The sequence below is a fragment of the Anomaloglossus baeobatrachus genome, chromosome 10, assembly GCF_048569485.1.
Source record: "Anomaloglossus baeobatrachus isolate aAnoBae1 chromosome 10, aAnoBae1.hap1, whole genome shotgun sequence".
Classification (NCBI taxonomy): domain Eukaryota; kingdom Metazoa; phylum Chordata; class Amphibia; order Anura; family Aromobatidae; genus Anomaloglossus; species Anomaloglossus baeobatrachus.
Window position 1 is genome coordinate 164,429,763 of NC_134362.1, and position 15,162 is coordinate 164,444,924.

Genomic DNA, 15,162 nt, shown 5'->3' on the forward strand with positions numbered 1-15,162 from the left:
CGCCTGCTGGCAGAACTTGTATCAACTCAGACCCTGCCAGAGGGAGTGAGGAAGTTTTCATCTGCTCTGGAAAAATCAGAATAATCTCACCTCAGCTCCTGTGGAGATGGCAGTCTGATGGAGATGGCAGTCTGATGCCTGGTCACACTTGGTGCAGAACGTGTATCAACTCAGAGCCTGCAAGAGGGGCTGAGGAAGTTTTCATCTGCTCTGGGAAATCAGTGCCATGAGACCTGTCGTCCAGTGAGTAACAGCCCAGGATCCAGCGTCGCAGGAGGGGGTACGGGGAGGCGATACTCCGCGTTCCCGCCTGTTGATGGTTTTGGGAAATCGGTCCCTGAAGGAACCATCGCCCTCTAAAAACAAAAAATTCTTGCTGCAGTAGTCTGCAGAGATGTGCCTCCTATAGACACTAAGCTAAAACTGAAGTAGCCTGGCTGAGCCAGGGGGTGTATACTGCAGGGGAGGAGCTAACATCTTTGCATCTACTTAGTGTCCTCCTATGGATAAGCAGCATAACATACATGATCCTGTGTCCCCCCCAATGAGGCGTCAGAGAAAGTTCAATTTTAATGCAGTGTTGGCACTCATTCACCCGCCGCTCCATTTGAAGACGGAAGAAGTAACCCGCTTTGTGGACAGTGGAAGTCCAAGGATCAGCAATTTAGCATCTAATCACAAAGGTGTTGTCCTCTACTTTTACACTGATGGCCTCTCCTTAGAATAGGTCATCAATGTCAGATCGACCGGGGTCCGACCACCTGCACCCGATTAGCTGTTCTCTGTGCCGGCTGCTCTGGAGCTGCTTCGTCTTTTCATAGTGGCTGCGGCCAGGTACTGCACATCAGCCTCCTAATCAGATCAATAAAAGGTGGATGTGCAGTACCATGAGTTGACGGAGCAGCTCCGGAACTGAGCATTTCCATCTGCCTGCTGCCGCCGGGACCAAGGACAGCTGATTGGCTGTGGTGCTGGGTGTTGAACACTGATGACTTATCCTAAGGATATAGGCCATCAATGTAAAAGTAGTGGACAACCCCTTTAAAAGGGTTTTCCAGTTTCAAAAAACCCATCCACCAGATGTATCCCATTTAAATTGAAAAATTCTGCTTTAGTCACCCTCCCCGGGTCCAGTGCTGAGTGTCCGCCTGGTGTCTGTCATTGTCTGCAGCGAGTGAGCTCTGCGCCAATATGGCCAGAGCCGCTGAACTAAGTCATTACCTGCTGCGCTGTCAACACTGCAAACAATAATAGTCACTGGGCAGAGAGTCAGCGATGGACCTGGGGAGGGTGAGTGAAGCCCATTTTTGGCATTTTATTAGTCTCCAGGATCCCAGTACTAAAGGGAACAGTGCTGGCTGTTATGCTTGGGGGCTGCGATATCCATCTAGGCCGGGAAAATAGAAGGGGGTTCAGGCAAGAAGCGCCAGTCTAGCAGATTACTAACAGATTTACACCCAGGTTTTACAAACTCAATAAGAAAAACCTACCATTTTGAATAATTTTTTTTAACAAGGTCCTTGGCGTAATGTCATCCAGGTCGTCCATCAGAGTGCCGGATCCCTTCAGGGCAGAGGATTTCTGCTTGCCTTGAGAACGACGATCCAACTTTTTTTTCTGTACTGAAGACTTCAGTGCCTGAGACGAGATAAAGGACAAAAAAAAACACAAACAAAGGAATTAGAGTTTTGCTCTTTGACATTCATTTCCGTGACGTACAGGCAGATAAGTTACCGGTCTTTGAAGAGAAAATCTCACTCTCTCCTTCATTTTACTGCGCAAGTTCAAAGATGGTGAGGACGGATCTTCAGGTGGACGAGAATAGGATGTGGACGGCTGCGGACTCCTCCTAAGTATATACAGAGAGTATTAGAAAGGAGGAGACAGAAGACAGAGGATGTATATGTGACCAGTATATACTGTGCTGTGACTACAGGCACCAGACGGTCTATACAGGGTAATATGTGACCGGTATATAATATATTGTGATTACAGGCAGCAGACGGTCTAAAGCGGGCTTTACATGCAGTGATATCACTAGCAATGTCGCTGGTGAATGCACCCGTCCCCGTCGGTTGTGCGTCACAGGCAAAATCGCTGCCCGTGGCGCACAACATCGCTAACACCTGTCACACATACTTACCTGCCCACCAACGTCGCTGTGGCCGGCGATCCGTCTCCTTTCTAAGGGGGCGGTTCCTTCAGCGTCCCAGCGACATCAGTAAGCGGCTGCCCAATAGAAGCGGAGGGGCGGAGATGAGCGGCCGTAACATCCCGCCCACCTCCTTCCTTCCTCGGGAAGACCGCAGGTACGGTGATGTTCCTCGTTCCTGCGGTGCCACACGTAGCGGTGTGTGACGCCGCAGGAACGACGAACAACCTGCGTCCTGCAACAGCAACGATATTTGGGAAAGGAACGACTTGTCAACGATCAACGATTAGGTAAGTAATTTTGATCGTTAACGGTCGTTCCTGCGTTTCACACGCAACAACGTCGCTAACGAGGCCAGATGTGTGTCACGAATTCCGTGACCTCAACGACATCTCGTTAGCGATGTTGTTGCGTGTAAAGCCTACTTAAGTCTTTGGCTTTACCCAGAAAGAAACGAGATGATAAAACTTTCCATGTATTCCACATACTCTCCACTGATGTCACTTCTTCCATCGGTATTCCAAGCTCTGTAAGCCCAGCAAAAAGTAGTATTTCAGTTGTGCTTCAAACCAGGCATCCGTAGCAGCAATGGCATCAGTAATGGTGTGAAATTTGGTACCTAGAGGTGTTTCTTCAGGTTTGAAAACAGATGCTAGTCGGAGGGAGCTAGATCTGGTGAATAAGGTGGGTGGTCACCAGCTGGAAGCCTAGCTCTGCCAGTTTTGCCGTGGTCACTTGTGCAGTGTGAGCGGAGGAGTTTTCTTGCAGGACCAAGATTCCTTTGGACAGCTTGCCGCGCCTGTGGCCTTCAGAGCTGCCTTCAATTGGTCCAAGTGTTCAATGTAATACCTTGCATTGATGGTGGAACCCTTTTGAAGGTAGTCCAGTAGCAGCCCACCCTCCTTATCCCAGAACACAGACGCCATCACCTTACTGGCTGATTTTTGCACCTTGAACTTCTTTGGATGAGGAGAACCCCTGTGCCTCCACTCTTGACTGCTCCTTGTTTTCAGGGTGATACAAATAAATCCAGACCTCATCCATAGTGACCAGTCGATCCAGGAAGTTGTTATCAATCCACAAAGGCAAAAAATGGACCGGGAAGTTTTCACTCACATGCTTCTCTGATCTGTTGTCAAATATTTGGGGACCCACTTTGCAGATCGCTTCCTCATGTCCAAATATTCATGGAGAATGACACAAACATGTTCCTGGGAAATCCCCATGATGTCTGCTATTGCTTAGTTGAAATTCGTGGATTCTCCAGTATGAGGTTGTGCACAGAATTGACGATCTTCGGAACAACCACTCTCGGTCGCCCAGGACTTTCCTCATCATTGGTGCTGAAGTGACCAGTTTTAAATTTGACAACCCAGTTCTTAACTGGAATATGAAGGGCATTGATCCCCCAATGTCTGCGACATATCACCATGAATATACTTTGCGGACTTTCCTTGCATAAACAAGAATTGTATCCCTCCTCTGCTCTCAGTTGCTGTGAATATCGCATTACACTACGCCATTTTGTTTTCCAGCGTGCATAGAACACTGTTGCCATAAGCAACAAACACAACATTTTTTAAAACATACAGTACAGACCACCTTATTGAAAGAGTTTTCTTTATTTTCATGACTCTGAAAATTGTAGATTCACATTGAAGGCATCAAAACTATGAATTAACACATGTGGAATGAAATACTTAAAAAAGGTTGCTCCAATCATATTCTATGTTACTGAACAGGGCCCGCTGCCGTCTCCCCTTAGCCTCCTGATGAACCTCTGAATGGAGAGGAGAAACGCGTTGAGGCCTGGCAGGCCTGGATTCCTGCTTTTCAGGGAAGTAATTCATCTTTAATCCCCATTATACTATATTATATAGAATATGATTGGCACGACCTTTTCTATTTTGCAGTGGTCTTTGTATCCCAATTTTCTTTCAGCTCCTGGGGTATAATGGGGAAATTATCTGAGCCCCTTGTGATATGACTCTAGGTGACTAATATACTTTTGGGATATACCACCCTGTAACATATGTGGTTGTAAATAACTCTTATGGATCACTACCTTGCATAAAGATAATTTATTAGGAATAGAAGTCTATACGTCTTGTACAGTGCTAGTATCATGAATAGGAATTCCTGGTTATAGATCAGTAAATTGATACCTTCTTGATCTAAGGAAAACAATACAGGGAGGAGTATTACCATTTGGGAACTCATATATATTGTACTATGCAAGCACCACTATAGGGCTTTCCATCCCATCCCTATATCAGGGTCAGGGAGAGGGAGAGCCGACGTGGAACGGGGGCGCCCGGTAACTTATGGTGTCATACCCTCCGTTGTGAGGTAGGGATACACTACCCTTATAGGGCTATATTAGTTTCCCTTTCCTAAAGTGAGTGTGTATATAAAACTCCTTGGTTATTTACAAGGATAACGTGATCCATTCTCATTTATATGTTTGTGTGTGTTTGTGGGTACATTTTAATGAATATTAATAAAAATTGCACATTTTAACACTAGAACTACTGAGGTAGTCATTTTGACTACTTTGCACCATGTATTTCTATATAGGTGTCACGAGTCCAGTAGTTCTAGTGCTAAAGGGACTATCGTCTAATTTTTTTTTTATTGTAGGCCAAATCAGCTAACAATATTATAATTGTGTAACAACTATTTTCTTATTGTAATTCAACTTTTAAATATGTAAACTAAAACTTTTATATAAAAAAGAGAATTTTGTTACTTACCGTAAATTCTTTTTCTTATAGTTCCGTATTGGGAGACCCAGACCATGGGTGTTTAGCTTCTGCCTCCGGAGGACACACAAAGTACTACACCTAAAAGTGTAGCTCCTCCCTCTGAGCTTATACACCCCCTGGAGAACCAGATCTAGCCAGTTTAGTGCAAAAGCTGAAGGAGAATAGCCACCCACAAGTAGAACCGAGTAAGAACCGGAACAACCGGAGACTCTGTCCACGACAACAGCCGGTGATAACACACGGAACAAGAAAATTGCCAACAGGCAACAGGGAGGGAGCTGGGTCTCCCAATACGGAACTATAAGAAGAAGAATTTACGGTAAGTAACAAAATTTTCTTTTTCTTGATCGTTCCTTTGGGAGACCCAGACCATGGGACGTTCCAAAGCTGTCCCTGGGTGGGAATAAACAGAAAAAACTAAGAAGTAGGCGGAGCCTAACTTCACAAGTGGGCGACAGCCGCCTGAAGGATGCGTCTGCCCAAGCTCGCATCTGCCGAAGCATGAGCATGCACTTGGTAGTGCTTCGAAAAGGTATGCAGGCTAGTCCAAGTGGCAGCCTGACAGACTTGTTGAGCCGTAGCCTGGTGCCTAAAAGCCCAAGAGGCACCGACAGCTCTGGTCGAGTGTGCTTTGATCCCCGGCGGGGGAGGCACCTGAGTACTCTGGTAGGCGTCCGAAATGGTCGATCTAATCCAACGGGCCAAGGTCGGCTTAGAAGCAGAGAGACCCTTGCGCCGCCCTGTGGTTAGCACAAAAAGAGAGGTGCACCGCCTAAGCGCAGTGGTGCGAGACACATAGATCCGGAGAGCACGCACCAGATCTAGAGTATGCAGCGCTTTCTCAAAGCGATGAACAGGGGCCGGACAGAAGGAAGGCAAGGAAATATCCTGGTTAAGGTAGAAGGGAGAGACCACCTTAGGAAGAAAGTCCGGAGTCGGACGGAGAACCACCTTGTCTTGGTGAAAAACCAAAAAAGGTGACTCCGAGGAGAGCGCAGCCAAATCAGAGACTCTCCTGAGAGAAGTTATGGCAACTAGAAAGGCCACCTTTTGAGAAAGACGATACAAAGAAACCTTCTTAAGGGGCTCGAAAGGGGGTTTCTGCAATACCGTGAGGACCAAGTTAAGGTCCCAGGGATCCAAGGGCCGCCGATAAGGCGGAATGATGTGAGACGCACCTTGCATGAAGGTGCGGACCTGAGCCAGCTGGGCGAGACACCGCTGGAACAGCACTGATAGAGCTGAGACTTGTCCCTTGAGAGAGTTGAGGGACAGTCCTAGCTGCAGACCGGACTGTAAAAAAGACAGAAGGGTCGGCAACGAGAATGGCCAAGGAGAATGGCCGGAAGAGCGGCACCAGGACAGGAAAATTTTCCAAGTCCTGTGATAGATCTTGACGGAGGAAGACTTACGGGCCCGAGTCATAGTGGAGATTACTTCAGGAGGAATACCAGAAGCCGTCAAAATCCAGGACTCAAGAGCCACGCCATCAATTTGAGTGCCGCAGAATTCGGGCGGAAAAACGGACCTTGCGAGAGCAGGTCTGGACGGTCCGGAAGATGCCACGGCATCTTCACGGACAGTTGGAGCAGGTCCGGATACCAAGCTCGCCTGGGCCAGTCCGGTGCAATGAGGATGACTCGTCGGCCCTCCATTCTGATCTTGCGCAGGACTCTGGGCAAGAGAGCTAGAGGGGGAAACACGTAGGACAGACGAAACTGGGACCAGTCTTGAACCAGAGCGTCCGCGGCGAAGGCCTGAGGATCGTGGGAGCGAGCCACGTAAACCGTAACCTTCTTGTTGTGACGAGATGCCATTAGGTCCACGTCCGGAGTGCCCCACTTGCGGCAGATTGACTGAAACACTGCCGGGTGCAGGGACCACTCGCCACCGTCCACGGATTGACGGCTGAGATAATCTGCCTCCCAGTTTTCTACGCCAGGGATGTGGACTGCGGATATGGTGGACTTGGAGTCCTCCGCCCATAGAAGAATGCGTTGGACCTCCAACATTGCCAGGCGGCTGCGTGTCCCGCCTTGGTGATTGATGTAGGCAACCGCTGTCGCGTTGTCTGACTGGACTCGAATGTGCCTGCCCGCCAACAGGTGGTGAAAAGCTAGGAGAGCTAGAAGCACGGCTCTGGTTTCCAACACATTGATTGAAAGGGCTGACTTGGACGAAGTCCAAGTGCCCTGCGCTCTGAGGTGGAGACATACCGCTCCCCAGCCGGATAGACTGGCATCCGTGGTGAGGATCACCCAGGACGGGGCCAGGAAGGAGCGCCCTTGGGACAGGGAGAGGGGCCGAAGCCACCACTGAAGAGAGCTCCTGGTCCGTGGCGACAGAGCCACTAACCTGTGTAAGGAGGAAGGCCGCTTGTCCCAACAGTGGAGAATGTCCAGCTGCAGGGGGCGCAGATGGAACTGGGCAAAGGGAACAGCCTCCATGGACGCCACCATTTGACCCAGCACCTGCATCAGACGCCTGAGGGTATAACGGCGGGGCCTCAGCAGAGCGCACCGCTAGCTGGAGTGACTGCTGTTTGACTAAGGGCAACTTCACAAGTGCCGGCAAAGTCTCGAACTGCATCCCTAGGTACGTGAGACTCTGGGTCGGAGTCAGAGTGGATTTGGGAAGATTGACAAGCCACCCGATTTGGGCTAGAGTGGAGAGAGTGAGCGAGACACTCTGCTGACAGTCTGCGCTGGATGGAGCCTTGACTAGAAGGTCGACCAGGTAAGGGAGCACTGCCAACCCCTGGAGGTGCAGAACCGCAATCACTGCTGCCATGACCTTGGTGAATACCCGAGGGGCCGTGGCTAACCCGAAGGGGAGAGCCACGAATTGGAAATTATCCTCTCCTATTGCAAAACGTAACCAACGCTGGTGTGAAACTGCAATTGGCACATGTAGATAGGCATCTCTGATGTCGATGGACGCCAGGAAATCCCCTTGGGTCATTGAGGCAATGACTGATCGCAGAGACTCCATGCGAAAGTGCCGCACCCGAACATGCTTGTTGAGAAGCTTGAGATCCAGGATGGGCCGGAAGGTACCGTCCTTTTTGGGAACTAGGAAGAGGTTTGAGTAAAAACCTCTGAACCGTTCCCGAGCGGGAACTGGTACAATTACTCAGTTTGCCTGCAAGGATGCCACGGCCTGTGAGAAGGCGGCGGCCTTGGAGCAGGGGGGAGTTGAGAGAAAAAAATCTGTTTGGCGGGCTGGAAGAGAATTCTATCCTGTAGCCGTGAGATATGATGTCTCTCACCCACTGATCGGAGACTTGTTTTAACCAAGCGTCGCCAAAGTGGGAGAGCCTGCCACCGACTAAGGACGTTGCTGGAGCGGGCAGAGAGTCACGAGGAGGCTGCCTTAGTGGCAGAACCTCCTGCAGTCTTCTGCGGACGCGCTTTTGGGCGCCAGTTGGATTTCTGGTCCTTAGCTGAGTTAGCAGACGAGGCGGAGGGCTTAGAGGACGACCAGTTGGAGGAACGAAAGCAACGAAACCTCGATTGATTCCTACCCTGGGCGGGTTTCCTGGTCTTGGTTTGTGGCATGGAAGTACTCTTCCCGCCAGTAGCTTCCTTAATTTCATCCAGCTGTTCACCGAACAGCCGGGAACCAGCAAAAGGGAGCCCAGCAAGGAACTTCTTTGAAGAAGCATCTGCCTTCCACTCTCGAAGCCACAAGATCCTGCGGATAACGAGGGAATTAACCGAAGCCACCGCAGTGCGGTGAGAATGCATGGCAAACATGGCATAGGATGAAAAAGCTGAAGCTTGGGAAGTCAAGGCAACCATCTCAGGCATAGATTCCTTGGTGAGGGAATGAATCTCCTCTAGAGAAGCAGAGATGGCTTTGAGAGCCCACACTGCTGCAAAAGTCGGGGAAAACGCGGCCCCCGCCGCTTCATACACAGATTTGGCCAGAAGGTCAATCTGACGGTCAGTGGAATCCTTAAGTGAGGTGCCGTCAGCCACCGACACAACGGTCCGGGCTGAGAGCCTAGACACCGGGGGGTCTACCTTTGGGGAGTGAGACCACTCCTTGACCACCTCAGGTGGAAAATGAAAACGGTCATCAGAACCACGCTTTGGGAAGCGTTTGTTAGGACAGGCCCTGGGTTTGGTCACAGCGGTCTGAAAACTGGAGTGGTTAAAGAACACACACTTCACTCTCTTAGGCGAGGTAAATTGTGCTTTTCTGCCAGAGAGGGTTGCTCCTCTGATACTAGCGGATTGAGATCAGACAGAGACAGAATTAATGGAAGCAATCAAGTCACTAAGATCTGAGTCACCCTCGGAAAGATCGATGGGGTACATGGAGTTAGCCTCCGAGCCCCCCGTAAGGGCATCCTCCTCATCTTGCGAGTCAGCTCTTGAATCAGAGCCGTGGGAGGAGGAGGGGGAGGAAACCCTGCGCCTTCTCTTAGGAGGACGGGGTCTGGGACCTGATGATGAATCCTGTGAGCTCCGATGGACGGAGGTCAGAGGATAGGGATCCTAAAGGACCCTTAGCAAGAGCATTAGAGGCACCCTGTGAGGAGGGCTGATGCATATTCATCAAAGTCCTGGACAAAAGTCCCATGGACTCAGCAAATGACTGGGATATAGACCTAGAGAAGGACTCTACCCAGGCCGGGGGTTCAGCCACAGGTGCAGAGGCAGCCAGAGAGACCACTGGGGGTGAGACTCCAGGCTGTGGCACTGCCAAGTTAGAGCAGACATCACAATGTGGATAGGTGCTCGGTTCAGGCAGCAGAAGCTTACATGCAGCGCATACAGTATAAAGCTTTGGAGCCTTGCTCCTCGTGTGAGACATGCTGCTGGAGTGGGGGCTCTGCAAGAGAATGAACCCCAGGGAGAATATACAGAGGTCCACAACCAGAGACCGGCTGTGGCTTACCATACCGCTGGAAGCGGTGTTGTGTGCCCTCCAGAACCCGGACCCCCAATGCACAGCACCTCAGCAGGGATGCAGAGTGCAGAAAAGCCCAGCGCAGAGTGAACTCTGCCTAAGAAAATGGCCGCCGGAGCGAAGAGAGGGGGCGTTCCTGTAGGAGAGCGGGAACTGGAGGGCCATAGAGACCTGCAGGGGAGGAGACACGCCCCAGCAGTGGGGAGCGTCCCTCCCCTGTGCAGGACGGCCGCCGGGAGGAGCCGTGCCTGTCCCTCTGCATGAGTGACATGCGAGGGTAGTTAACAGAAACTAGGCCTCCGGCAAAGCCGGGGCGTAAATTTAAGCAGCGAGGCCGACGCGCAGGTACGATCGGTGCGGTTCTCGGGCGAAGGCTAGAGAACCCGCCGGAAATGCCAAAATAAATACAGCAAACACACTCTCCCCATACAATAAAGAACAGGGACCCCCAAATATAAACGTCTCAGGTACTTAGCTGCTTAGACGCAGGGCCAGGTCCCTGGGGATGAGTGCTCCGGTCCAGCAGAATCCTCAAGGGGCTGTGGATGGAGACCGGTCTCCTGCCAGGCATGCAGACCGTGCTGACTCCCACTTCAAGCCAGAGCCCAGGAGGGATGGTGAAGGAGCACGGCATGTAAGGCTCCAGCCTTGGAAATCAACCTTACAACACCGCCGACACAGTGGGGTGAGAAGGGACATGCCGTGGGTCCAGACGTGGCCCCGCACTTCTTCAATCTCTTCCAAAGAAAAAAAATCATGAGAATGCATGTGTGGATGTATGCCTCCTGAACACAAAGCGATAAACTGGCTGGGACTGGCTCACCAGGGGGTGTATAAGCTCAGAGGGAGGAGCTACACTTTTAAGTGTAGTACTTTGTGTGTCCTCCGGAGGCAGAAGCTAAACACCCAAGGTCTGGGTCTCCCAAAGGAACGATAAAGAAAGCTATAGTAATCCTTAGTAGAATTACGATAGCTGCAAATTTGGGCACTCACTAGATGACATGCCTATTCTCCTCCCCTTTTGGGCGTTACACTGCACCTAAAAGGGGAGGAGGTGTACTTCATAGTCATGTGTCGCCATTTTCTGGGTGACTGTATATGAATTGTACAGCTCCACCCGGAAGTAAAGTGGAAACACACACACACACACACACACACACACACACACACACACACATACATACACACACATACACAGACTGCGGTCATCGGATCCTCCCGGTACCGCCACGTCAATCTCCCGTGCGGCGGCAGGCTCGCTCCCGTGCGGGAGATTAAGCAGCTGCGAAATCAAAACTCAACATTAGAAAGAAAAAAAAAAAAAAAAAAAAAAAAAAGAAGACATACATGTCTGCAGACTCCCGATGCCATGCCCGCCTCCCAGCTGCTCTCCCGGTACCGCCGCTCCAGCTGTGTGCCGGCTCCAAGGCTCGTCCGATGGATGCAGGACCTGGCGGAGGATCACCTGACGCATCAGCTGATCGCAAGTCGCACGGTGATGCTGGCTTTTTACCGCCCGGCTATCAGCTGATCCTGCCGTCAGGAGACTATCAGCTGATCACCGGCAGCTCCTGCAGCGATCGGACAGGAGCCAGCACGTAAGTGTGTAGGGTTTTTTTTTTGCACTGATGCATCAGCTGATTGTATAAAAGCAGTTTATACAATCAGCTGCTGTGTCATGTGATTCAGGCCCGTGAACCTGACAACATCTGATCGGTATGCCTTCCAGCAAACCGATCAGATGATATTTGATCCGGATTGGACGGCGCGGGACCCTTGACTCAGGATTACTGCGGAGGGGGGTTCTTTATTTCAATAAAGATGGAGTCAATAATTGTGTTGTGTTTTATTTCTAATAAAAATATTTTTCGGTGATGTGTTTTTTTTATTTTATCTTTACTAGAAATTCATGGTGGCCATGTCTAATATTGGCGTGACACCATGAATTTCGGGCTTAGGGCCAGCTAATATAAAGCTAGCCCTAACCCCATCATTACCCAGTGAGCCACCCATCACTAAGGCAGCTGGAGGAGTTGGATACAGCGCCAGAAGATGGCTCTTCTATGAAAGCGCCATTTTCTGGGGTGGCTGCGGACTGCAATACGCAGCGTGGGTGCCCAGAAAGCTTGGGCACTCCGCACTGCATATTCCAATCCCCAGCTGCCTAGTTATACCTGGCTGGACTCAAAAATTGGGCGTCTTTTTTTTATTTTAATTATTGCATGAAAGTCATGAAATTAAAAAAAAAAAAAGGCTTTGCTATATTTTTGGTTCATAACCGGGTACAAATTGGCAGCTGGGGGTTGGGGGCAACCCGTACCTGCCTGTTGTACCTGGCTAGCATACAAAAATATGGCGAAGCCCATGCCATTTTTTGTGGGGGAGGGGGGGGGGCAAAAAACTCCTGCATACTGTCCTGGATGGAGGATGCTGAGCCTTGTAGTTCTGCAGCTGCTGTTTGCTCTACTGCATACACTATTGGATGAAGCATGCTGAGCCTTGTAGTTCTGCAGCTGTCAAAATCCGCATAGTACGCACAGCATTTTTTTCCCATAGGTTTTGCTGGTGAATCACTGCAGAGATGTTATGAACGTTTTCTACAGAGAAACATGAAGCAAATCCGCGACAAAAATCGGCAAGTACGCACAGAGCCTTACACATATATACAGTGACTATTACACACATATATATTATATATATACATACATACATACATACATACATACATACATATATATATATATATATATATATATACACACACATATACACACAGACTGCGGTCATCGCACTCACATATATACACACTGACTGTTACACATACAGTATATGCTGTATGGCTCTGTACGGTGGCTCTGTACGGTGGCTCTGTACGGTGGCTTAAGGTAGGATTAGATACACAGCTGTGCAGACAGTATCACAGAAGAGGATTAGATACACAGCTCAGCAGACAGTATCACACAGGACAGGATTAAGATAAACAACCATGCAGACAGTTTCACCGGTACACAGTGTGGCAAGCGGAAGGGTTGACACACACAGTCAGGATATATATGTGGGTGCTGTGTGTAATGTAATATTATATATATATATATATATTTTACATACTTTTACATACATACATACAATGTGAGGCTCAGTGGTAATCACTGTTCGATGGCTCAGTGATTAGCACTGTATGGTGGCTCAGTAGTTGGCACTGTAACACACACACACACGAACGGGGATGGGGAAAGCGGTGGGAGGGGCTTTCATTACTGACGGTAACGGCAGGGGGCTGGTGAGAGCAGAGGGAGGACACACACACACACACACACACACACACACACACACGGTGGCTGCACACTTTCTGGCCCATCATTGTGGTAATCCTCGTGGCACCCGGGTTTATGGACTTCAAAAATACACCAGCACTGCCAGGGGTGGTTCCTGCACAAAGTGGCTCCTTCAGAACGAGTCTCGCTGGATTTTTAAACTGCATTCGGTTGCCCCCATCGGTCTGAATGAGGAGCTTTTATTTACTGGTTTTTTGGGTTGATGTTCTCCTTTTTTAACTCCCCTTTCATTCTTCTCCTTTCCTCTTCGCTTCCTAGGTTCATCAATTCTCTGCACATCGAACATTGGGTTTTATCCCGATCTTGGACCATGACTGCTTTACAGCTCACAGTTCATCTATTATCCAGTATGGACCTCGACGCCTTCACCCTTCAGTTCCATCGTATACTGCGGTCTTCTCTGGAATCCTCAAGGAACTTATTGCAACTTGATATACATGGACTCTTGTGGTCTATCTTTCGCCCATATGCGACATTGATCCTTTACCCATTTTTCGCATTCATGGATCCATGCGTTCCTGTATACAGGCGCTGTATTTTTACATCAGGTGTCTTCTGTATACCCTTATGTCGGTATTTTTTGGACATTGCCCATATGAACATCATGGCACCGACAGCTCGCGTGTTACACTTAGGCTGGTTCTTTTTGGGCATATGAATCTATATATTGGCTATTCCCTTTGGTGGCCACGCTCAGCTGTGTTACATGGGCTTTAAGGGATGCAATAGATATCCTTTTGATCCTCTAATTTGTGACCAGTGGGGGTTTTTCTCATGGTTATTATTTTGGAGGTACATGGTGACGCCGTATCATGTTCCACACTATATGGATTTATCATTATGTTATCTTTATGGGGAATTGAATTCTGCATGTATTTTTCCACTTTAAATACATTCAATGTACAGACCAACGTATATGGATTGGGTCTTTGTACTTCTAGACCCCTATTCCAGCATAATCCCATGGATACATGTATGGCTCTATGGATTTGGATACCGTCCCTTCGTGTTCCATCTGAGGGTTCCAGATTGGTCCGTTCATGGTATACAATACCCCAACCATTGACAATCTTGGGGGCCTTGAACTTATGGTAATGTGTGTGGGTTCACCTACACGTCCTCATTCTGTGTGTATGGATGTGCATGTGCACATGCGGTCCTACACTCATGCACCTGCGTTTATATACGTATACCTATGCACATATATGGGTTTTCGGTTCATCTTTGCCCCCAGTGCGTGGTTTATATCTACATGTATGGCTATTGATATTTTACCTGTTGTTTTTTATTTTAATTATTGGTGGTAGCTCTGTCATGTCTTCAGTTTCATAAAAAAAAAAAAAAAAAACTTCTCATATATGGCAGGAATCTATTTGGTCTCCTCCTCCCTTCTGTTTCACTACAAAGGTCTTGAATTGGTTTACTTATGATGCACTACGCTCCCATTATACGCCACCATGGGGGCTCTTTTGCATGTGGTTGCGTGCATGGGCGCACGTTTATAGGATGGTGGGTTGGTGCATATGCACGTACATGGGCATGTGTGGCATTATGCTACTACAGGCGTGTGTATCTGCATGTATATGTGCATGATTTTATGCATACGCATACATTTTTTTGTTCATTTATGGTGTTGTTGCACGCCGCATAGGTGTTGATAGGGATATTTCATCCCCTATCCCAATGGCTGTGGCACCCCCTTCTCTCCATATGTGATTCTCCCTGGCTTTATCATTCATGGGGTGTATGTATTTTACCGATGTCACCATTTCTATCTTGTAATTATTGATCAATTGTTCACTAAATACTTTAAAAAGCGTCTCTATACTCTATATTTACAAGTGACTGTATACTTATTCCCAATTTCATTTGTGTACCCTCAGCAATATTTGGTATATATTGCTTGGAGCTGTTCTACCTGCTTGTGGTTTTCCACACACCCAGCGCATGCATATTATAGCGTTATACACACTACTCAGCCTGATATTTTGTG

At 48.8% G+C, this 15,162-nt stretch overlaps 1 protein-coding gene across 1 annotated transcript in view; it reads right to left on the bottom strand.

The window, feature by feature from the left end:
* The window catches only part of SLC6A2 (solute carrier family 6 member 2), a 378,218-nt gene that overhangs the window by 343,061 nt on the left and 19,995 nt on the right, over nt 1–15,162 (bottom strand). The window contains exons 3-4 of the mRNA XM_075325426.1: nt 1,735–1,849; nt 1,491–1,638 (exon numbers count right to left, since the gene is read on the bottom strand). Of these exons, the coding sequence (XP_075181541.1) occupies nt 1,491–1,638; nt 1,735–1,849 (263 nt within the window). The remainder of the gene's footprint in view (nt 1–1,490; nt 1,639–1,734; nt 1,850–15,162) is intronic.